Source organism: Chroicocephalus ridibundus, chromosome 2 (assembly GCF_963924245.1).
Source record: "Chroicocephalus ridibundus chromosome 2, bChrRid1.1, whole genome shotgun sequence".
Lineage (NCBI taxonomy): Eukaryota > Metazoa > Chordata > Aves > Charadriiformes > Laridae > Chroicocephalus > Chroicocephalus ridibundus.
This window is the reverse complement of record NC_086285.1, coordinates 26,468,235-26,493,858: the sequence shown is the minus strand read 5'-3', so window position 1 is coordinate 26,493,858 and position 25,624 is coordinate 26,468,235. Positions and strand designations below refer to the sequence as shown.

At 40.1% G+C, this 25,624-nt stretch overlaps 1 protein-coding gene across 3 annotated transcripts in view; it reads left to right on the top strand.

Annotated features, from left to right (window-relative positions):
* The window catches only part of CDK6 (cyclin dependent kinase 6), a 127,630-nt gene that overhangs the window by 32,829 nt on the left and 69,177 nt on the right, over positions 1-25,624 (top strand). For all 3 annotated transcript variants that reach the window (XM_063323884.1, XM_063323886.1, XM_063323885.1), the window contains exon 4: positions 24,735-24,902. In XM_063323884.1, coding sequence (XP_063179954.1) covers positions 24,735-24,902 — 168 coding nt within the window. The remainder of the gene's footprint in view (positions 1-24,734; positions 24,903-25,624) is intronic.

Here is a 25,624-nt window from a genome sequence, read left to right as displayed (position 1 = left end):
TTTTTTTTGTTAACAGCTTCAAACTTAGGAGTTGTTTGATCTTTCAGTATAAAATTAGACATGAAACTGATAAAGATCTCTTAACTCGTATCAAAGTCATAAATGTATAACATCAGTCAGTTCCAGCAACCATGTTTTTTAACTAACTTTAGTGGATAAAATAACATTTTTTTAAAAATGGGTACAGCTTTGATTCAGTCCCAGCAGAAGACTGGAATGTACCTCTTGCATTTGAAGGACTCTTTTATGGTAATGCTTTTAGGGTTCTACTTCCTTCTAGGGCTTTGAAGCTACCTAAGGGAACTGTATTTCAACGTAACTAACATTGTGAAAATAACATACAAAGTAGCTGACACGTTATCTAACTAAATATATTGAAAGGGATGGGAACTCAATGACCGAGCCTCTGAAATCTCAGGGCGAAATATCTTTCAAGCCATGATTCATTTAAAGCTAACAGAAGAGGTGAGCATTGGACTAAAACACTTGTGATTTTCTAAAAGCCTGTTCTAAATTTGCACTACTAGACTGTAATGCCTATGTGTGAACATAGATTTCATGGAGGTTATATACTAGTGAAGGGAATTGTTGGGTTTACTTTTGATAAGCACTATTCTGCATACATGGTTTACTAGTTCAACCCAGCTGATATATCTGATAATTTGGCACAATAAAAGAGAAAAAGGAGGAGCAGTTCTGGTCTTTTATGTAGAGTTCAAGTTCCACTGCAGCGAGTGTAAAATTCAGCTTGTGCTACATACTGCTCTTTTTGAATGAGTGAAGAAAAATGTAAAATTGCCGTTTACTGGGTCGTCGCTGTTGATTTCAGCATTTGCACAGTAGCTGATGTGTTATTTCTTGAATTCTGTTTGGCATGGGAAAAAAGAGAAATTCGGTTAACTTAAGTTGCACTCTGTTGCTTCACTATTTGTGTGAAAACACCCAGTTTGTGGAGGTACTTTTGCTGATGGTCAGGGCTGATCACATGAGGAAGAGTCTCAAGGCTTATTCCTAATGCATGCCGATACCTTTCTATTGATACAGTCTTCATGGATATTCCTGGAAGAAACTGAAGTGAAGCATAGTTCCCCTGGCTGCAGGGAAATATTGCCATTTTGCAGCAACCGAGCATTTAACCCAGAGCACATACATACATCGTTAAATGACTAATCTGACTTTTTATAGTTTGGCTTTTGAGGTTAATACGGATTTGTACTTCATTTATTTTCCAGAATTGCAGACAATTTGTGTAGAGTATTTCCCCTCACCACTAGCACAGCACAAAACAACTGCCAGTATTGTAAGACCATCTGTTAAAGTTCTGCCTGTGTCAGCAACACAGAGGTGCCAAATAAGCCGAGCAAGCTCTGGATAGCTTGAAGTTGAGGGATCTAACATACCTCTTTGGCACCATGGTGTAAACTCAACAGTTGTTAGTGGAACCTGAATGACATAAAATTACTATGAGAGAAGTATCAGCCCCAAAAGATCTTTTCCGTGTGAATTAGCTGCCATCATTACATGCCATTTTGGGGAGGGAGACTCAGCTTTTGCTGGTCTGGGGTATGATGGGGTTTTTAGTTACCAACTGTCAAGGAATACAAGGGACACCAGTACCATTTTAAGAATTTCCTTTATGTTTAGCAGAGTGTAGCAGTTCAGAGAAACTAACCGTGCTGATCATTGAAACACAACTAAAGGTTTTGTCTCAGTGCTGCTCAGCAATGCCTTTTTAATGTCTAAAGCCCTGCAGCAGGAGTCACCCCAGTGGGCAGTTTAGGAACATATCCACAGGTGCCCATAAAACGACAGAAGAGAGGCAGTTTCCCTTTGAGGCATTGCCTGGTAGCGGGAATACTTATCCAGGATGTAGGGCAGACACGCTCACTTCCACTCCCTCTCGCCAGGAGCATGAATGCCGGAGTCCATTTCTGTGGCTATAGCTCTGGCTGCTGAGTTCTAGGTTATTCTGGACAGAGGTATTTTAAATCTTTTCTGCTGAAGGACTTCCATTATTTTTTAACGGAGTATACTTTGGCCTAGAGGGATGGAGAACATGACTCCAAATACTTGCGGACACGGCATTCACCTTTGAAAGAGTACTATGTTCAAGCCCTTAATCTGATTAATATGTCTTTGCAACTACAGGATTATAGTCCAACTCACCCTTGCTGGCTTTCTCTGCCAGACCTGATTAATATATGTTCCCTACGGGATGAATCAGAACCAGCAATGACAACATCTTCCTTCTTTCCTCTCTACCCATCGGCTCCTCCCTTCTTTTCTTCCTGGGATACTCTTTAACTTTAGGGCAGTTTATGTGGAAATGGAAGGTATGAGTTCAGTTTGCTGAGGCCACTGCTGTTAGTCACGCACACGCCTTTGGTAATGTTAATGGCGTTAGCAGTTGAGCGTCCGAGAGACTTGGCCCATTAGGAACTGTGTTAGTTGACATAAGGGCGGTGGAAATGCGAATGACATGTCTCTGGCAGAAAGATTTTTTTAAAAAAAAATAGTTAACAGGCCACTAAAGCATTTTGATGTGTTTGCCTTTGGGACTGAAGCATGTTTAAGCTGGGTGGTCACATTTTGATGTGATGCTTGTGAGGCTGGCATGGGTTTTTTTGATCCTAAAGTATTTTGATATGGATCTGGTTGTTTTAATGCTGATTAAATTACATTTTTAATATGGAAATTTTGTGCATGCAAGAAAGTTGATGTTTATTTATTTAAGCTATCGCAATGTATATCGCAATATTTGGCTTTAAATTAATATGTGCATATGATGGGTCATTATATAGAGCTGTAAATTAAGTGGTTTAGGAATGGCTCTTTGGAGCTCCCTCCAGTCATCTTCTTCTGCCGGGCCAAGGAGTCTGTAAGAATGAGGGGGGATAATAAATTGTTACTGATGTTCTTTAATTTTAGTAATGAACAAAATTAATTTTGTGAGGTAATGTCATTACAAGTAAACTTGTGGCTTCTTGCAGTAGTTTTCTTACATCTGAGGAGAACTTACCCTACCCAAGCTACACGGGCTGACTGGGCTGTGCCGTTTTCAATCTGACAGTCGTCAGAAGAGGGACCAGAACAAAGGTCTCCAGTATAGCAGGTGCATACGTTATCTGTCAAGGGATGTTAGAAGAGCTGGGAATGTCCTTCTACCCAGGTCTGTGATCTGTGAATCTTCATGGTATTCCTCCCAGCCTGCAACAGGGCAGTGAAATCACAGAGAGAACAGGGTTTAAGGTATATCCTTTCCTCTGTTTTTTCCTGATTCCTTACTCAAGGGAATGGCTTCTGTGGATATTAGTCTGTATCTCCTATGCATAGGAAGCCTAGATCTCTGTCTGATTCAGGGATCCAAATTTTGCTATTTAGATGCCTAAGATTTAGAAAGCACAGCAGTGAACCTGATTTCCTTTCGTGGATTTATCTGATAGTAGCCCATAAATTGATTTTTAAAATATTACCCCCAGTCCTAGAATAAATGTTGCTGTTGCATCCCTGTGCATTTCCTGTAACTTACATTACCTGCTATCAAGCCAGGCAGACCAGTCACATCTTTGCAAGACTCTTGGAAAATTAATATGAAGATGTTGCTTCTCAGAAAGCAAACCAGTGTTCAGTGTTGTGAGGTGAGTCATCAGCCATCTGCCACAGTTGTACCTACTCAGTCGATCACGTATGAGATGTGGAGCAGATGTCACACAATCATGCAGTTCTGAAAACAACACAAGATATTCCAGGAAAACAGATTCACCAGTACTGAGAGTCTTCAGAGTGTGGCCGCATTTAACGACATCAAAGTTAAAAGTCACTAAAAAAAGAACCTACTCAAATTAATAAGAAAGATGCTGAGAGAAGAGCTGTTACTAACTTGTTCCTGTCAGTACTTTTGTGGTAAAGAAAAAAGCAAAACTTAGTGAGGAATTTAGAGTCCACAAATAAAGGATCAAATCCCCAATTGATACTAAGAGGTGTAAATCCATTAGCTTCAGTGAAATGATGCCCATTTACAGCTGCTAAGGATCTCATTCTTTGTGGAGTATCTTGCAATAAATTTTGTTCTGAATCCGTATTATGAATTAAAGAAGGGTTGCCACTATAACTAAGTGAAAAACAAAAGGACTGAACTGATATATTATTGTGGGATAAATCTTTTCTTTTTTTCTCTGTTATCCTACTCCCAGGGGCTTGGCCCGCTGCGCGCAAGGGTAGCAGGAGAGAGAACAGGTGCCCTGCACAAGTGGGGGAGGAACTAAACCTTAAAAAGAGGATATTCTCCAAAAGGTGTTGTTTCCCTCTGTTGCAGGTGCTGTGATTTCTTTCCCCTACTGTGCTGCATGTAGAGACACAGCCACATGTCCTTTGGTGCAGTGGTGCGGGTAGTAATGTATGGTCTGACCAAGGGGCTAAGAGGAGTCTTGATTTGAATTAAGGGCCTGCTGAGCACAGGGTGCTACAAAATATAATGTTCTTTCTGTACAGTTATTTCTCTAGCTTGGGCCTTTTTGCAGTCAGTATACAGCCACTGATTTTGTTATGGCGGCTTTAAATTTATCTCCAAATCCCTACCATTTCCAAATTCAAATGCAAACATTTTCAAACTGATGGCAACGTATAGTTGGGGTTTTTTGCAGTGCTGTAGCCCAGGACTGCCCAGGCCTCCATTGCTTGCAAACTGAGAGCTCATAAAAATGTGAAGCACTCCAATAATTTTAAATCACTGTGTCCTGACTAGGGTGATTTAAAATCATTGGAGCGCTTCACATTTTTTCAGTTGTTCCAGCTTGGAAAGCAGTCAAGCAACATTGTAGCATAATGCATGAAAGCAACCTGCCTGAAATAATAATTTTAGTCTTTCAAAACAATGACACTGAATTAGAAATGTCACTGTGAAAAGATGTCTATCAAGGACTCTCTAAATAGACATCTCAACCTACTTTTCTTTTACGGCCCAAACTCTCAAGGCAGCAGTCCAGTCCAGTAGGGCCCTAAGGGACACATCCTTTTTGAAGTCAGAAGGAAGCTATTGTTTTCAATAGATGGAGGGACAGAAATCATCTTTATTCAGAAAGTCAAAGGGTATTAAGAAACTGAAGAGATTCTGAATTGTGGGCAGGGATGGAGACTCAGCCTTTGGTAGAACAGAATTTATGATCAAGTCATTGCAAAATTGCAGTATTACAAACACTGGAAGTGAAATGTTGCTATCAGCTCATTTCATTTCTGTTAATTCTGCAGAGCTGGAACTTGATGCAATGCAAGAAAAAAGCTTATGGATCCTAATGCTCTGGGTTCCCTTGAGGCGCGCTCAGATGACTAGTGATGCTGTGGTTTTGCTATTGGAACATCAATGTGGTAGCAATTGCTATGTGAAATGCTTCGATGACACTGAAAGAAAGAAAGAAAGGGAGCACGTGGCAGGAAGAATGCTCAAGCAGGTGTAAAAGTGGGGCTAGACTGCCAGGCAGCATGTCAGAGACGGTGCCTTACTATTCCGCAGTGAGCCAGTGGCAGCTCCTCAGAGCGGGGAGTATTTTCCAGATGCTTTCCTTTGTCTCATGGTGGTGACGTATAGTCACAACTTGGTCTGCCAGTAAATCCTGCCTCAGTGATCAGCAGAAGCGTCACTCCTGTTTTCAGAATCTTTCTCTTCATCAAAGAAGAGATTTTGCAGTTAAAGCAATTAAGAGGAAGCTGTTGCAGCTCATGGTGCACGTAAAGCAGTGGCAGAACAATAGACTGAAATGTTTGGGTTTACCCATGATCTAAATTTTCCTTACAAGCCATATGTTACTTTTGACAAGTAATTTGAAGTCCGGACTGCAGCAGATGTGACATACAGAGGAGACGTTCAAGGAGGCATTCTTGATTTTTTGGGGGGCAGATAGGAATCATTTTCTTAATAGTAGTTTCTGCACTGGAAGGAAATCAGGCTCCTATGCCTCTGCATACCCACAAAGCTATTCTTCACCCTAAAACAAGCACGCAGAGATGGGGAAGAGGAGAGAGAATGACACAAATTATGACAAGGTAGGTATTTGGGAAACCTGGCCAACATATTTTTTCTTGTTGAACTCCAGATTCTAAGGATTGAACTTAGCTGATCTGGGACAAGAAGCACTGCAGCAGGATACCTTTCCCATCTCAGCCAACTCAAGTTATTGCAGCTTAGATTCTCTCTACTAGAATATTCACAAAATGTCCATATTTATTCACAGCAAATATAAAGCTGTAGTGTAAAATAATTCCAAAGCTGGCCACAGACAACTCATAGCTAATAGAAGATACTATAGTAATCAAATAAGTTACTTTTTTATAAAACTGTTTTCTCTATTCCACCCCAAGAGAAATTTAATACTCTGTATTAAATACTCTGTATTATTGTATTAATACTCTGTGCTGTATGCACTGCTTTTATGCCGGTGAATAGGCAGGTTATTGTATTCCACAGTAAAAATTAACTTGAAGTGTGTTACTTTAGTGGCACACTGATTTAATCAAGATATGTTATGTTTGCTTCTTTTCCTCTGTAACAGATGTATTTAGCTTATGCCAGAGAACAGAGGTCCATACAAATGGCTAGGGATGTAATTTTTTGTGGTGCATGTTTTCATACATAGAACTTAAAATTAGCTTTAAGAATTTTTAAGGTATTTTTATATATAGGCACATAAACACACACACATATATGCATGTAATTATTGTAAAAGTCCTCTAACGTATTTGTAGAAAAAATGTTGCTATTTGAGCAAGTGAGATAAAGGGAAAGGGAAGCTCAATGATGATCACTCTACTGTCTACAAAGTTCATGATCTCAAAATAGCTGTGGGCCAGGAGAGGCCAGAACTGGCAACTCAGATGCTTAGAAAAGAGACCAAAGCAGAAGAATACAGAAGGGGTAGCAGCAGTTCTCCTGTGCCTAGGGAGTGGTTTGATGTTTATTGTCTTTATATGTATACACATGAAGGCATACTACACATACACATAGAGAGAGAGAGAGAGATATATACACACACATGTATATCTGCTGATTGCCAGAGTCCATCCCAAGGCTTATGTTTCAGTTCATCATCAGATACAGCTGAGCTGGAATGAGGGCTGTTACAGTCATAGGGAAGGAATAAAATGGGAACCAGCCGAGGCTGCGCCTCTCCCTCCTACTCAGTGTGTTGGATCAAAGACACATGGAGAGCCCCTGTCCCACCCACCCCTGCAGATACCAGAACAGACACAGTTCCTCCCTGCTTCCCGTCCTCTGGCCATCAGGGACAAAACTGTAGAGAAGCACCAGCCAGTGGCATCAGCCAGCTACACTCAGCTGCTGAGGCAACCAAAACCAAAACCTCTGACACTCAGAGAGCTTCCAGTGATTTCAACTCAATGTTCTCTGCTTGTGCTAATCCCATTTTTTCTAGCCCTTTCTTCCTTCCATCCTTCCCTTCCACCTCATTTTTTCACTCTGTATTTACACTGTATAGCACTCCTCTCTTCAGCTCTTTCTCTCCCTCCAGAACTTTCCTCTCCATCACTTTCCATTTTGCTTATCCCCTCCTAACTGACTCTACTCCCATAAAATAGTAGTATCATGAAACTGTCACACTGTTTCTCCACCTGGGGTCTGTCTTGTCCATTTTATTTGTGAGCTTTTAATGGAAGAGGCTGTATGAAAACTCTTGACTGTATAGTGCCCACCATAATAGGTCCTCCTTTTTGGTGGGCCTTGACACAATATCTTGTTAAACATGAGTCATGATAATCAGATCCCACAACAGCATTATTTGTCTAAAATAGTGCTTCTCCTCCGCTCTGCTGTTTCCCCACCACAGCCACTTCACACATTTACACAACTGCTTCCTTTATATATCAGTGCTCTGTAATCAGCGTATGGTTCATGTTACAGGTTTCTCAGGTTTCAAAGTGAAATAGAATGAGCTTTCTTCCATTTTGAGAATATCCTTCTTTTTAAGAAGTCCAAACAAAGACACAATTATTAGTAAGTTCACAAGCAGCTGCCAGAAGGCAGAAAATTTAGAATGGAAACACAAGTGAAAGAACAGAAATACTGCTTGTTGTTTGCTCTTGGTGCGACAGCAAGGGAAAATATTTAGAAATTAAAATGATTAATTTATTTGTAGTTTTAATAAAGCAGACGTGGTTTTGTAATATTTGCCAACGTCGGTACTCCGGAGCACAACGATGGGTCAAATCCTTCTGTGGTGTAACTGTTGGCTTCTTAGGGTTCCTCCAGGGGTGAGTGTGGTGCAATGCTATTAGCATCAGTTAGCAAGCAGCCTTTCATTTGTTTTCATGCAAAGCCTGAACAGTTTGCAATAAAGGAAGAGCAAATTACAAAGGCTCAAGCTCCTAGATCAAATCTGGCCTTAATTTTGGGGTTGGAAGCCTTATCCAAAGACTCATAAACATCAGTATTTTAGGTTCTTCTTACTTCTCTGTTATTGATACAGCTGTACAGTGCTTATGTCAGTATACATAAAACATACAGACTCATGCTGGAATATATACCTGAACCTTCTGGTTCAACTTCAGACCTTAAAAGAGAAACCCCAAAGGGAGCAGAGGCTCTGCTCCAGCAAAGCACTTAAGCTTCTGCTTAATTTTTTGTGAACAGATTGCTCCAGCTTTAGAAGAAGTGGGATTGAAAGACTGCAAATTAGAGGAGCTAATAGAGGAGAATCAGTTGTTACCCTGTACTACTGATCTGATGAATTCCAAGGTTCAAGCAAAGGAGAATTGAAACCGTTGTTTCCGTAGTCTCAGATTAGTCATAAACATGCATTTTGCTTGTGTTTAAATGCTTTGTCAGAGCGAGGAAGTAGTCTTCCCTCAAAAAGCAACGTCTGTGCCTTTGGAGCCAGACTCCTGACTATTCACAAAAGCGTGTCATAGTTGGTCATCGTAGTAAACTGACTCAGTAATGGAAAAGGGCTCTGGAGGATCACAGGTTTGATGGACTGGTTTGTTTATTTCTTTTTTTCAGTAATATCATAACTGTTCTGGCCACAGAATTTATCCCATTTGTCTTTGAAAATCGTGAGCCTTGAGAATACCCATTTAAAAGAAGACCAACTCATTAGAAGGCAGCGCATTATATCTTTATTAATGTTGAACAGTGTCTTATACCATAAAGGGCCTATTGAAATTAGTGACTTAATTGCAAAGAAGGTTACTGCTCAACAGTTTTAACTGTTGCTAAATATGTGACTTTACAAACAGCGCCATAAAAATTCTAAGTATTTCTAAAATGTCCAACTTCTTTGGTCTGTGCAATAGGAAGCATTGCACTGTAACTTTAAAATGCCAAAAATAATCAAGAAGACATGTTAGCCATCTCTTAAGACCATTTCGTTTCCAAGCCAATAAATTCAGCTGCTGAATTTTTGTCCTTTGTTTTAGGATGTGACAGTTCTGTTGCATAACTACAATTAAGGAATCTCAAAAGGCTCCAAAATGCTATAATATTCTGTGGATGCAAATGCAGAGTCCTTTTTCATTTACTTTTACAGCAGGGAAGGGGCAGTGGAATGGCAGCATGTTGCCTTTTTTTAACATCTAGTTTATGAATCATTCTAAAATATTCTTTCATTTGGAATTAAGTTCAGATATTCCTGTTCTGACAAGCAGAGTAAATATTTTAGCAAGGACTTTTTAGAGAGAAATTTTGACAGTAACATACTCCTCCCTTAGTGTTACAAACAAAATACTTGCTATCCAAACCCAGAGTCGGCATTTGAATGGAAACGGTTCCAAAAGAATACGTAGGATGTTACAAATGTAAAATGCATTTAATGAAAGAGTATACAGATGTCTTTCATGTATTTTAAATAAAAATGTCTAATTTGAGACTTGAGAAAGTCAACAGCGATCTCCGAGCCATATGCTTGTTATTACAATAGTATGTTGTGTATAACTGTCATTCAGTGAGAAACAACACAGACCAAAAAGGAAAAGCCATATAAAAACATGAAGTTAGAGGAGGAGAGACCATCTTACAAAGCATTTTTATTATGTTTTTGTCTTGATTAGAATAGATCCCTTTCTTGCTTTTTGTGTGCTCGCATAATTCCTGCTGATGTCTATAGGGCTTATTGAAGACATAGGAAAAGGAGAATAGAGGCCAAGCTGCGTGGGCCATAGTGAACCAAAACTGCAAAGAGATGCATACTTGACAGAGAGTTTAAAATAAAAATAAACCACAGTTTCTTTGCTTGGTTTCTGGAGCAGAAAGTCGCAAAACAAGCAGAAAACTTTTGGTTCTTGATGAAATGGTTAGTCTAGCTTCCTTACCTCAACTGCTCTGTTTCAGACTTTAACCTTCATTTCAATTAAAAGAATTTAGACCTAATTCTACTTAGGTTTCTGTCTGTGAAATCACGGCTTTGGAAAATATTTCAGAAGTAGCTTTAGCCTTATGTTTGCATTTTGTTCTTTGCAAATGTGGTGGAGGTAACCTTGATTTGCTAGTTAGTGGAGTCACGCTTTATTGTGACAGAAAACTAAGAACAGTCCTTCAGTGAAAATAACAAAGACCTACCCCATGGTGATTGATGAGAACGTTGTACAAGTGAAATGAGCTGGAAAGTCATCATCTTGTCTTTTCCTTTGCCACAGGAAAAGCATAACAGAGAGATTTCTTTTCTTCTGGTCCTGATAAGGAATCTAACGAAGCATAAGGAGAGGTTACACAGCATGGAAATGTGTTACACCCAGCTGCTCACTAGCTTGCAAAGCTGCAGTAAATAATACAGTTGCTATTTAATAAACAAAAGAAAACAGAAGTCCTTTGATAGTGATCCCTAGCATCTCTCATTTGCCCTTCTGAAGATGCAGTTTGTGTCTACTTAATTGACTGTCATTTTGGAATAACATAGAGTTTGATATTGTATTGTATGATTTGTAATGTTTTTTTTGTTGATAGGGAAAACAAAAGACTTATCTTTCTAGGGCCCGATTCAGCAAAGCACAGACGTATGTTCTCCAGGTTGGCTGGATTGTAGCTACTTTTATTCTCGTAGGTTTTCCATGAATGGTTACAGTGAAAGATACACAAGACGTAGTTTTGTTTTCCAAATATGCTTACGTAATCAATAGCATACTTTTCTGCTTCTCACAAGTTGCCCTTTTGAGAAGCAATGCATTTGTCACAAGCTACATTTGTCACGTGCATAATTTGTGACACTACTTTAAAAAGACACTTCTTCGTGGAAGCAGTTTGTTCCATTGATCGGCTCTTTTTACAAGTTAACGTCTAACATATCTTCGACTTTGTATTAAAAAGCTCTTAGAGTTTGTTTTGTTGAGCATTTGGGGAGGTGGGGGAAGGGAGAGAATATTGTGCCTGTGAAACACTGGGGGCAATATTCTCCCCTCCCAAGAAGGCTGTTGAATCTCATGTTGCACGTCATGCTGCGTCCCCAAGCCTCACCCTCGACCCCAAAGTAGAGCCGATTCTTATCTGTTGTGCTAACATTAAGAAATAAGTAGGCTCATCGCTCATAGTCACTACAAGTTGAAGATGCCTCCTTTTTTAAGAACCAGTCAAGTGTTAAAAAGAAAACAAGGTGAGGTTTACACTAGTTTACGCTAATGTAAATCAGTGTCATTTTGTTCTGAACTGGAGGGGCTATGGCCCATAGCACTTCAGAGAAGCTCAGCAGATGTATGGGACCATATCCCACCACTGCAGCCACAGCAAGCATCTCAGGCACATCACTACCTGTTACAGTTTCTTATGTCTGAAATGCAGAGATGAGCTGCTGAGGCGCGCTAATAGCTGGCATCTTCTGCTGACCTACCTTGCTCAGTAATCACCTGGTCTGTGGGAGGCAGCAACCCAAAGGGATGGAGTAGGACCACAGGGTGCAGTGAAGGCATGAAAAGGAGGGTCAGAACTGGGGATGGGGCAGGAAAGGCCAACAGGGTGAATGAAAAGAGGAAAGAAAGAAGTAAAGGAAAAGGTAGGAAATCAGAAAAGAAATGAGAAAGTGATAGACTGTGTAAGTGGGCAGCCATTCCCCTCGTCTGGTGCTATCGGCAAACTTACGCTTTCATTGAAAACAAAAGACTTTGTGCACTTGCTTAACTCCTCTTGCAAAATCTCTTCTCTATGCCTTCCCTGTAGGGTAAAGTGCTTGCCTGTTCCCCTTGTAAAGCTGTTGGTTCAAGAGCTATTGATTTTTTAATTCAACGTAATAGAATTGCAACTGAATTGCTACTGTAAATATGTAAAACTCAATCTGCTCCGTGCTTCCAAGAAACAAATCTCTTCTTCCCTGCTTTTGATTTAGGTGTACTAAGGCATCAGCAAGATTCTCATCCTGAAAACAGTTCATACAATGCTATAACAGCATTGCAAAGCTATATGTACAATTTTTGGACTGGGGCTCCTGGACAACTAGTTCCAGTAGGCCACTGTCCCCTTTCGACTCTTCCTTGAAGCCAATTTCTACCCATAACTTCCATCCAAAAAATCTTCCCTCTTGTGTATATCCTTGGTTTTCTTGAAGGTTGTTATACCTTTGTAACTGAAAGCAAACTGTAGATCTTTGGAGTACTTAAACATTAACCAGTTAATCTTTGCAACACTCATGAAGTAGTTAACCATTATCCCTGAATTTATAATATGGAGCAAGAGAGGCAGCAAAGTTAAATGAACTCCTGTGACTAGAGCTCAGGTAGTAATTGGGCCCAGTGTTGAGCCATTGTACAGCACTGACGAGCAGCACGATACTTCTGCCATGCAAGTACGTTACAACCAAAAAAAAATTATTGAAAAGTGGCTTTTAAAAAGTGCAAAACTGAGCTTTATTTATTATGTATTCCCTGGAGAGGTTAGGAAGGGATTGTCTTCTTACTTTCCTCTGTGTTCACATCTTTAATAAAAATTGTTAACTATTTATTAAAAGAATGTTTCACTCCATTTCACTGTATTTCGATGTCTGGTGTCATGCTGACGCTTTTGCCTCAGAGAAGGCTGTCTACATCTCTCTGAGGGTCCTGCTGGTTCCGACGAGTGTGGGAGGAGGGTGGAAATATTAAAAAGCAGTGGGACCAGCTCAGGTCTTTCTTTGAAAATTGATGGATAGAGTCCCAGTGACTTCATTGGTCTTTGGTTGTGCCTAATGCGAGACCACCTTCTTCCTCAGCATGCAAGTGCTCTTCATGACTATGCTGAATTCCCAGACGTATTTATGATGGAAGCAATCAAAATTAATTAGGCCCAAAGTCCAAACTCTACAGTAACCCCAACTTCTAATTCACAAAAGTGATTCCGCTATCCTGCCAGCATCTTTTACAGTGCGTTGACCTCTTATGTATCTGTATATGTCACAAAATGTATTTCCTTATATATCAGGAAATGGAGCAGGCCTGCGTTATAATAAGTTTAAATCAGTTTTCTATTAAACAAAAAGTGCTGGACTGAGTTTATAACTTCGAAGGAGCCATAGGAATTAGTTGCCCAAGTCCTATTGATTTTAAATGAAGTTTGGGTTTCTGATCTGTAGGATCCTATTGACTGCTTTTTTCTCAGTTTTAAAAACGCATAACTTATTTTCGTGTTGCCATGCAGGTGTTTCATAAAGAACCCATGCATTTTTGGTGGATACTGTTTAAAAAAAACACTGAGAGAGAAATTAAAGGAGCAGTCTTCTTGAGCCTTTTGTGTCTAGCCAAGGATTTGACAGTTTTCAAAAAAGTCTTGGCTGAAATGTTCAAAGCTGTCTTGGGTGTAGGAGATCTGTCCATCCAGATCCCCTGGGATACTTCTGAAGTCTCATCCTTTGTTGTTATGTATCAGCGTATAAACAAATCTCAGCCTTCTTGATGGCACACTGCAGACAAATCCAATGAGAATTATTGCAGAAATGTCAGTAATGTTGCCAAGGTGTTGATAGACCATTAGGAAGAGTAGTCTGTCATAAATCCCTATGTATTTACATAATTTGAATGCGCCTCTGGACCAGAATCCATGTAGTCTAAGCTGTTTGCACATGATTTTGAGCATGTTAAGATGTTAGTCTTTGTTCTGAGGTTAGCCCTTCTTGTGCTCAGGCGACCCTGTAGGGCAGTCATCTCCCAGGGCCTTCCACATTATCTCTAATGTTCGCTTAAGTTAGCAGTCCCCAGAAGATAAATTTACAGATTTACTCTTCTAGGAGACTTTACCTCCTAAGTCCGAAGCTGTTTGTAAAGCATTTTTCTTGATGTATGTGCACAGCATTGTTTCAGCTTTCTAATCACTGACCAGCTGGCTTGTTAGTGAATAGAGCTGTGGGCCCCTTGCCACGTTTCATGTGAGGTCTTGGCTGGGTGGCCAAGCAGGCAGCCTGCAGCCAGTGTCAAAGCAATTCAAGAGGTATTGGCACAGCAGTGTCCCCATTAATTTCTGCTTGTCACATGCTGTCATGCAAGTTACACCAGAGAGGAAATGACCGTTAAAAAAAAAAAGTACGCTTGTGGCACTTGGTCCCCTCCAGACGTTATCCCCGGGGTTAAACAAGTGGATACAATTAGCTGCTATCCACAGACAGCTGCAGGGAAGGAGAAGCCGAGATCTGGGCCCCACAGCAACGTGTCTTTCCTGTTAGCGAGGAGTGTCGGCTGTCAACATATGCCATATTTTTAACCCTTCCTGGAGGCTGAGTAAATTAAAAAGAGCTATTATGACCGATGGTGTCATGAAGGTGCTGGTAAATAGCTGTAGTGCTGATGGAGCAGCGTTCTTCTCTAGGGAAGGGGGTTTGTTTGTTGGTACCATTCCTCCTAAGGACTGGTGTGACCAGCACTGGAGGACAATCAGCTCGTCAGTGGTCAATAATTTACTGTAGTTTGTAGATTCTGGCACGGAGCGAGACAGCGCTTTCTGTGAACTCCTCTCAGAAGCATACTGAACTAGTTAAAGGGAGTCACATCCAGCTTTGTGGATTTTCTGGGTGGACTAATTTATCTGATTCCATTAGGAAAGCTTCTCCAAGGATTGCAACTAGTGATGATTTGCTTAGGATGTCCCAAAATACAGCTTGGGAATGCAGAAGCAAAGTCTACAAAGAGGAAACGGCGATCGTGTCCCACAACGAGAGAAGGAAATATATACTATTGGAAGCAATCAAAAATCTTTTTTAAAAGCTGAAAGCCCTAAGCTCCACTGAGAGGTGATAGAGACAGGGAGTATATACAGTGCTCCATAATAGATTGACTTAGTCAAGTGAAAGTCTGGGGTTTACCCCAGAAGGAAGAGGAAGCATCAGTCAGAGGAAGAATGACTTGCCTTGTTGAGAAATATGCCCATTAAAAGAAGCTGGAATTATATGAAAAGTGTACTCCAGAATTCGAACCGCCGCTCTGCCCCAGCTCTCCAGCTTGACCTTATGTGATGCTTAGATACCAAATTTTAACTGGTGTCAGTCCCCAGACATGTGCCAGAAGGGGCTTCAGAGCCAATGCATACAAATCACAGATGTTATTTCAAGTCATTTGTTTGGGGCTTACCAACTGCATGAGCCAGAAAAGAGTTTGGGGGATTTCTTGGTTCATTTTAGTCCTCATCTCTTTTTCAGATGGTATGAGGAATAAAAGAACAGAGTGGGTAACAACTGTCAAACCAGGATGTGCTGTGAGAGACTACTGTCTCCAATGCGGTTTTATGAAAAGCTTGTAATAGAAGAAAGGAAGTTTCCCAGAAAGTATTTGGGGATGTACAAAACTGTGATGATATCACCCAGAGACACAGGAAAAAAATCTGTTTGTTTGCTTATCTAGGCTTAGATCTATAAATTCTGTTAAGGGCTGTGCCTTCTCTTGTTTTTTTCTACTGGGCACAAGGAGTGGAAAGGTTTGAGCGGTGAAAAGATTGTTAATCACAAAGTTACATTTACCTGCTGTAAGAATTTTGCAGCCAGGATGGGTCTTGGTAACAGTCCCACATTTGCCAATTTCTCTCAAATTGTTAAAACAAAATTCCCCTCTGTTCTCATTTGATTTGCATGTATTTTCTCTTTAAAATACCAGATAGAAAATGTTATGTGTATCATTTGCATGTCTGGTAATTCCACTTCAATAGGAATTTTTGGTACACTGAATCACTGAAAATAATTAAGTAGGACAATAATTATATAGGTTTTCTTTCAGTCATGCAAACTCTTCTCATCAAATATGAAAAATAGCAGCTGATAAGGTAAAACTTGAAATACCTTGGAAACTGACTTGACAGGTGTTGAGCTATAAAATGAGAAATCGATGTGGAGAGACTTATAGAGACTTAAATTAATATTGATCTGCCTGAATGAAATGCATCCACATGTGTGTCTATACATGTGTATGTACGAACGTATCCCACAGGTGTTAAGTACACGTCTCATACGCCGAATTTGGTCTTTGGTTCACAGCTACTGAGATCAGTATGAAAATATGGCAGTATTAAGATGCTGATAAAACAGCGAAACAGACATGTACTAAGGTTGAAACTTTTAAAGACCTCTGAAATATTAATCCATGTCTCTATTTTAAGAAGGGCAGACAGAAGGTTACTCAGAACAGTTCCTTGAACACAATTGGGTGCATCTTTTTGTCTTAATCTAGTCTTCATTATGTCACCTTTGCTGCTGGTGAGCACTGGTGTTTGGGGAGTGCTTGGAGCACTCCAAAATATGCTTGGTCAGGATCTCCTGCATCAGTAAAAATTCAGTGGTTCCCTTCTAACTCAGAAGGGATAGTTGGTGGGTTTAAGCAAAGGGAATACAACATATTAAACCTGCTGTGGTGGCTATGAATTGAATTCAGTCTACAAACAAGGCCATGACAATAAAATGAAAATAGTGCCTCAGCATATTGAAAGCTATTATATACATACATAAAATTCAGTCGTAAACCTATTGCAATGCAGTATTGTTAAGCCTCAAACTTTTCCAAAGACTACCGTGGACCTTTATAATTCAGTTAAAATTTTGCATTTCCCCTGAATCTTGTGTACAGTTGTGGTACTTTTGCTTGAGACTGACGTGCTGCTCATAATGTACGGGCAGGTCTATGCATAACAGTGACATTTGCTGATTTGACTGATTATTGTATTCCACAGCAATTTATATAGGACTTTCTAATCTTGGTTACCTTACTACTTCTAATAGCAACCAAAATAGTCTTCAAAACAGTGTTTTAGAGACTCCAGTCCTTCAGGTATTGTATCTTTTAAGTTGTTATACAAACAGTTCTAGCCATTTAAAGATAAAAACAAACAAACAAACAAAAAGCAAAACAACCCAACTATCTTCATTTCACTGTTTATACTTTTGCAGTGGACTAGCATGGATAACATTGCCTTCAATGGGATTATTCAACACACCAAAATGCATGTATACATACACGCATACTTTTGTGATTGTGCATGTCTGTAGGGTTCTGCATCCTAACTGTATAACCCAGAATCACTTGTCTGAGCAATGCTTTCTTTCATATAAAAGTAGTTTAAAATAGATCAGAAACTGTTTATCAGAATATATTTTAAAACATTCATTAACCTACTCTGAGTGTATTAAAATATCTTTGATATCATTAAAATAATTCTACAAGTAAAAATAATTATGCAAATATTTTACTTCATGTTTAAATATATATATGTGTTAATTAATTTTCAACCAATTGTTTACCTTTCGTGGAGCAGCATACAAAAAACCAACAATTATTTGGCTAATTCCTTGCATGAGCTTGGCAGATACTAGTTCCCTTCTTCTAATAATACACTAAATGAATTTGCTGTATTTTTCTTTCTGCACAGCATTTTATTCTATGAAAAGAAAATTATCATTTTATCTTGTACAGTAAGGTTGATTAATATGTCTAAGTGAACGGATCATTTGGATTTATTGTTCTCTTATCAAAACAGTGAACATATTTAAATTGAACATGCTGTGAAGTTCACATTCTCTTGGTGCTCTCTAGTTAATTGACAGGAATACCACAGCAGTCTTCTCTTCTGAGGGATGACCCTTACCCTGTGAATACTTCCATGGAAAGCAATAGGACCACTCTGAGATAAACTGTTACCTAATATACGGAAAAGTAAGAGCTCTGTATCCTGGGCGTATATTGGGTTGGATCATGGAGGGCTCCTGGGAGGCTATAGTGTGGCTAGGTGAAGGCAAAGAGCACAGCCTCCTCCTTCCCTTTCTGAATGCTCTGCAGGGAGACTCATCAGAATAGCTTTCTCCTGAGAGAAGGAAAAGGGCACAAGGGCAGGGGTCTGTCTGCCTCTTGCTGTGTCTCAGACGCTGCACCCAGCCAGCTGCATGGAGAAGAGCATCCTGCAGCTCCACAGGCTGTGGCAAATTGCTTCTCTGTCCCCACCATCAGAGTCATGGAATTCTAGATAGGCTGTAGTGATGGGTTCCCAGCACAGTGTGAGGACAGATTTAAAAAGGAAAATCACTGCATTTAACAGGGAGTCACTACATTATTACTAATGCCTTTGGGATTCAGTGTAACAACATTAATCATGTCTTTTGCTATTCATGTATCTGTACTGTGTAATTCCTCAGGAATGCCATTGTTTTTTTGGCATTAATTAATGTTGACTATTTGTTACAAAGTATAACCATAGAAGTGCTGTAATTATTCTGCTTCAAAAATAGGCCCCAGAGAATGTGAAAGCTCTTTAAACTTTCATTCCAGCATGTTTAAAAAACACCCTTTAAAACGAAAGCAGTTTGGTGGCTGGGGGGGAATTCTGTATAATCCTGTAGGTTACAAAGGAAGCCTCATCCTGCTCCTCTTCTGCTCAAAGAAGTTTCTGCTATTTAGTGAGAGGCGGTGAGCCTTTTCGTCAGACTAGCTTTACTGATTCATTACACATTGCTGTCTAAAACGCATCCCCTTTGTTTACACTTGCAGTTGTCTCTTATGCAAACACTCCTACAGGAAATGTTCATCCCAACACCTGCCATCCAAAATAGGGACATTCCATTCTGCTCAGCAAAAAAAGAAAATTGAGTTACAAACAGAAATTCTGGGTAAAGGATGCAGGTTGTTGCGCAGGTGCATGAGATACTCCACAGAGGAGGAGGAGAAATGTTAGGAGATTTCAAAGAATTGTTGTGTTTTACCAAATGTTAGCACAGAAATTGAGCAGAAATAGGAAAATAAGCAGGTTAAAAAAAAATCCATAAAAAGCCTGTGCATTGGTATAAATTTAGTGTCTGTTGTAGTTGACAAGGATCTGTACTGTGTTGCTTTTATTTGGTGATACGACTGAGTGTATTTGTGGGCTTCCACAGACTTACTTTCTCTGGTATTAGGAACTCTATCGCCATGACCAAGGGCTACCTGGTTAAAGGTTTTTCTTTCTTCACATACTAGCCGATGGAGGAAAAATGTGAGCTTCACGTGATGAGCAGCTGTTCATATGTGTATGTTACCTCTGGGTGCACGTATTCTCTGAAGATATTATTCTTGGTTTTCCTTCAGCTCCCATCACACTGTGTCCCCCTTTAAAAACACAAAATCTAGCATCTATGCCTTTACTACGGTGGTGGGTTAGCCTAGCCGAACAGCCAAACTCCCACCCAGCTGCTCACCTACTTCCCCCGCCTCAGTGGGATGGCTACAGAAAATAAAGAACAAGGAACAAGAAAGCTCATGGACTGAGATAAGACAGGGAGATTTCTTATTACTCACCATTATGGGGGAAAATGAACTTGCCAATTAAGATAGATATTTAATTGCTAATTCAGGTGGGGGGTGGGGGGGTGGGATGCAAACATTCAAAGAACAACTTCCCCTGCCTTTTTCCAGGCTCCACGTCACTCCTGACTCTCCCCGCACCGAGCAGCACAGGGCCGGGGGGTGTGAGGGGCTGTGGTCGGTCCATACCATCTCCTCTCTGCTGCTCCTTCATCCTCGCGCTGTCTGCCTGCTCCAGCGTAGGTCCTCTCCACAGGCTGCAGTTCCCTCCGGAATATCCACCTGCTCCAGTGCAGGTCCTCCGCGGGCTGCAGTGTGCAGATCTGCTCCACTGTGGAGTACCTCCTCTTTCTCCTCTTCCTCCTCTTCCTACTGCGCCTCCTCCTCTCACCTTGGTGTTCCCTGTGCCGTTTCTCACTCCTTTTGTTCCCTCCTCCTCTTTCCCTCCAGCCTTTTGTGCTCTTTTTTAAACATGTTTTCACAGAGACGCCACCATCTTGGCTGACAGACCCAGCTGTGCCCCGCAGTGGGTCCATTGGAGCCGGCTGGAACCGGCTGGAACCAGCTGGAACCGGCTGTGTCTGGCACGGGGCAGCCCCTGGTCTCCCCTGACAGAGGCCCCTGCGGCCCCGGCTGCCAACACCGAGGCACCAACCCCCACAACAACTCCCTACTTTCTGTTTTCTTTGAGTAGATATTTGAATTATTTGGTCAAAAGCCATGGCGTTCTCTTTTGGATTAGGCAGGCAGAGTACTCCAGGAAATCTGGCTGATGTTAAACGACACATAAGTTACTGCAGGCAATTGACAGACTTTTTAGTTGGAAGTCAAGATGGTGGGTGACTCCTAAAGGATCAGAGTGGTAGTTTGAAAACCAATGGCTTGGAAGGGATTCGTGGATCAGAAGCTGGAGGAGGATTAAGAGGGGTCAGCGAAGCGTAGAGTCAAGAGGGGCTAGGGCAAGGAGGAAACAAAAGTCTGTAGGAAATCAAGGCTTTCTGCTCCTGCTGCCCCTGAGTTGGGAAGCGTGAGCCATGAAGGCGACCCTTGGCAGAGGCAGCAACAGCAGCTGCTCGGCCTAACCCAAGCCTGTCCCGCTCCGTGCTGGCACCAGAGGCAGAATATTCAGGACATATTTCTGTGTATTGTTGAGACTCGTAACATAATACAGTATTGCTTGAAAAATTCATCATAATTTGGTCCTGACATTCAGTGCTGATAAATTCAGTAAATATCAGACTGAGCAATGCCATCACCATATGTGGTGGAACATGTAAAAGATGCAGCATTACCATAACAAATTTTGCTCCTAACTGTTTCCATTATGAGTCTTTTACAAAATTAAAGCTACGTATTTGCCTCTAAGGAAAGTGTATTTGTTCATTGCATCCCAAAATAGCTGTTTTCAACTGAGTTACGGATAAATATTTTAGATCTGTACATAGACCACATTGAAAATGTAGCCTGAAAAGGGAAAACATTGTAAAGCCATGATTATCTGAAAGTAATCCCAGTGGAATAATGTGTATATCTTCAACCCGGGCAACAACCATCGTAGGTTTTGTGATATTAGAAGGATGGCAGAAATCTCTAATCTGAAACAGCAGGCGCTATTCTGTGTCTGTGTTTGTAAACATACAATATCCAAAGAACATCTGAGAGACATCAGTAGAGGTTTGATCATGACTCATTAGAGCTTGTTCCTTAAATCTGCTAAGGCACGAGTCTTCTTGATTGTCAAATAGAATTGATCATTTTGCAATTAACTTTTGAAATATGATTTTAGCTGTAATTTCAAAGTATGGTATGCCTAGCTACCACAGAAAATTTCTCAGGGAAAAGCAGACATGGAACAAACTAATCCTTGAGGCACATGAAGACTCTCTTGCAGTTATTTCTACATCTTGGTAATTGAGATAATACTGGGTAATCATCACTAATGAAAATGAATGCATTTCCATCAGACAAGTGGAATTATCCTGATTTAATTAGCTAGTGATCTGGCTTGTGCGTGTTTACGGCCTTTATCCAATTTGCTAGCACAGGTTAGTATCTTCTGCTATTAGTTACAGTATCAAAGAAAGCACGCGGCCCAGACTGTCTGATGTTTCTTGCAAGTGGCTGACTAAGAGTACGAAGTCATTTTCCAAAAGTGAGGCCTAGTGGCTTCGGACTGGGCTTACGCACAGCATAAAAGTCATCATTCATTATGGATAAAGAAGTAATTCAAAAGGTCTCTCTTTTGCTTGCTTTGATATTGAAAATGTATTAATGCAAACAAATATCAAATTCGAGCTGCACAACTTATATTCTGTATTTAAAGTGCATAATAATAAGCCTAAGCAAATGCCTTGGTTTCTGCTCTTTTTCTAACTGGCTGAGAATTTAAAAACAGGACGATAATGAATCACAAATAACAAATGGTCTTTCTACATCAAAGTGCCCTACTTTACACACATGAATCTTTGCACTATTCTTCCAAGATAATTTTGAACTGAAATCTGTTCATATGTGTAAGTAATAAGGGATAGCAAAAGAACATAATCAAGAGTCCAAAATTAATACTAAAGCATAACCTGTATGGACTGACTCTGAATTTCCTGGAAGAGGAAATATAACACTTTTCCCCCCAGTTTTCCTTCTTCTTTCTAACACCTTTGAAATTTACACTTTCCTGGTACACTTTTCTGCGGCACGTCTGATTTTTTGTGTATGAAGAGAATTTCAGTAGATGATACTCATCTTTTTAGTCCTATGGGTGGAAGGAAAGGTATACCAGTTTCCATTTTCAAATATTTTCTTTTTTTACCTGTGCCTGGAAGAAGACTGAATTTAGAAACTGAAGACATTGCTTGCAACTTGCAACTTGCAGAGCAGAATTGCATTTGCTGAGCTTAAGGAAGAAAGTCGAAACAAAACCAGCATCAGTTGTAGGAAAAAAAAATATTCTTGATATGTTTGGTAACTGCAGGAATGAGTTTACGTAGTTGACAAATGAGTAGGATACAGAAATGTCACCAAAAAGGGACTCTCCAGGGTCTACTGACTAATCCTTAAGCTCTTTAAATTATTTTCTTATTTTATCTGATATTATGTCTACCAGGAATAAAAAAAAATTATAACCAAATTCAGTGAAACTATTAAGTATATACTTAAGATAACCATGCACTTAAATGTTCTTGGCATGTTCTTTACATCTGCAAGACTGTTCCAAAGACTGTTGGGATTTGATGTAAGTTACAATAGCACAGAGTGAGCAGATATGACATGTATTAATTCTACTGATGACTGAAACCGCAGAGCTGTAGTCCCTAGCTCTTCCACATATTTTTGAACTGCAAAGGGAAATTATATAAATACAAGAGGATTCAATATACTTTGTATATTTGTTTTAGAGGCGAAAACCCTATTATACTAGTTATCAGAATTATCGGATCTCAATTTTTCCTGGGGAAACAAAAGGAATAAAAGGGATCAGCTAACAGGGAATGAGGTTCTCAGTTTACCACCGTCCTTCAGAGGTCATAGTAAGGCTATCACAGCATCCATAGTTCCATGGTAATATCTCCATCATCAGAGTCTTCAAATAAAAACTGATTACTTTATGAGCAGCCCACTGTTACTACTGTTTGACAGAGAGAGTTACAGGCTATATATAGAAATGGCCGTGTTTTATCAGAGGTCGGAATAGAGTTTCCAGCCTTAATATCTATACTTCTTATACTACTTTCTGTAGAGATGATCAGGGAACATTACACAAAAATAATAATTTTGTATTAAATTATATAGCAATATCTATAAAGTGTATCTTAAAAAAGTATCCAGCTAAAGCAAAGTTTTTAGCTGCTTTTAAACCCATTTTCAGATATCATTCCTTTTAATAGTGTGCCTTGAATATTTACTTGAAATATGCCCAAGTCCATAGAGAGGAACAAAGCAACCAACTTCAATTTATCCTTCTTCCCTTTCTCATGTCATCCACCTCTCCAAGATCATTTTGGTTGCTAATAACAGGATTGGCGGACACCCTGCTGCGTGGCTTATGGAAAGGGCATATGTCACCAGCAAACAGAGAGCTAGAGTTTCATGGACTCAAGTCAAGTGCATACAGAAAATAAACTTTTTCTTTATCCCTTTTGTTTCTTACTTGTTGCAGCCTCATCTGGTAACAGCCCGTTTTACAAATATAGTTTTCAAGTTGACAGTATCCTTCTAATTTGGAACTCAGGGGATTTCTAGTATTTAGGTTTGAGTCTGTTGGTTCATTCCTTTCATGTTACTAAGATAAATGGGAAAACATGAGCACAGATGAAAAAGTTTCTTCAACTGTGGAAATGTCATAGAAGATTGCATCACTATAACAAAACAGAAAGCAAAATGAGAACTGTAACTTATGATTATTACACTGATTTAGTGATAAACTTTGATCTAAAGGTAGCGTCTGTCATATTCAGTAAATTCTATGCAACAGGTTTTGCCAAGTAAACTTTTTCCCTCTATAACATTAACTCCTGGTGAATTTGTCATTTAAACAGCATTTCTGATTGAAACAGATCCTTGTGCCTGTTGAAGTGAAATTTCATCTCGCTGGGACAGGACAAAGCATAAGCTTCTGAGATGCACCTCACTGGGACAGGACAAAGCATAAGCTTCTGAGATGCAAAGTTCCGTGTGGTTTAAAGTTAAGAACAAAAAGCTATGTATTTTTCTTACTTGGACAGCATTCTTTTGAAGTTGTCCTGGGATTTACAGACATGCTTTTGCTATTTCTTTTAAGTGTGTTGACCAGTCTTTATAATTCTATCAATCAACCTCAAATAATTCAACTAGAAACAATACATTAACTTGATAAGGACACCTGTTCAAGTCAGCTGGTTCTAGCAAAGTCCTGTCCATTTTATATTAATAGTTGTTTTTATCTCCTGTGCACATATTTAAGTCAGTATTTATTAAATTACTTTCAGGTTATGACAGGGAGTTTACTTGTTTCCCACCTTGTCTTGATAATTGCTTATTGGTTTCTTCCCTGTATTTAGGATATGATGCTTCAGCTGTTTCGGGGACTGGATTTTCTGCATTCACATCGTGTGGTGCATCGGGACCTGAAACCCCAAAATATCCTTGTAACCAGCAGCGGGCAGATAAAGTTAGCTGACTTTGGCCTTGCACGAATCTACAGTTTTCAGATGGCTCTTACCTCGGTGGTAAGTTTCTGGAGGCTTTTCTTTTTCTTTTAACGCAACAGCGTGCTTTACTCTCTGTGTTCCTGTTTATTATAACGCTGCTTCTAAAACCATCTCTGCCATTGAAGTTACTTGTGTCTCCGAAAACAATTGCTTTCCATGCAGGATTCGAGTTGATGTGGTTACTTTGTACAAATAATCAATTACTGATTACTGGTCCTAAACTAAATCATGACTGATTACTGAAGGATAGGTACATGCTAGTTTTCTGAAACTCCGTCAGTCTAGCTTCTGTTGTGATACTGACTTTTTTTGCACGTTAAGCCAGACAGGTAGGGTGAAAGTTTCTGAAGTACCTATTTTAAGATAAAACTCTTACTGATCACCAGGTATCTTGCCTGAAAAAATACACAGGTGCTTGTGAAAATGCCACACTGTCATGCCTCTGATTTTCCATCTCTGTGAATATGGGTTCGATGCTTGCTCCCATATGTTACCGAGTGATTCCAAGCAGGGCTGTGCTGGAGGCAGCTCAAGTGGACCCGGCAGCCAAAATCACAGCTATTTCCCAAGCCAGCTGTTAAAGAGCACCTCCAGTATCTCTAGGCCCCCTGCCACTGTTGCCCCTCTCCCAGCAGCTCTCCTGGTTGTCCTTGGCTTGGACATGAGCTCACTCCCAGAAGGTCTGGCCCTCTTCTGCATTAATGCTGGTAGAGAAGCCCTGCCAGCTCCTTGCTTTTTGA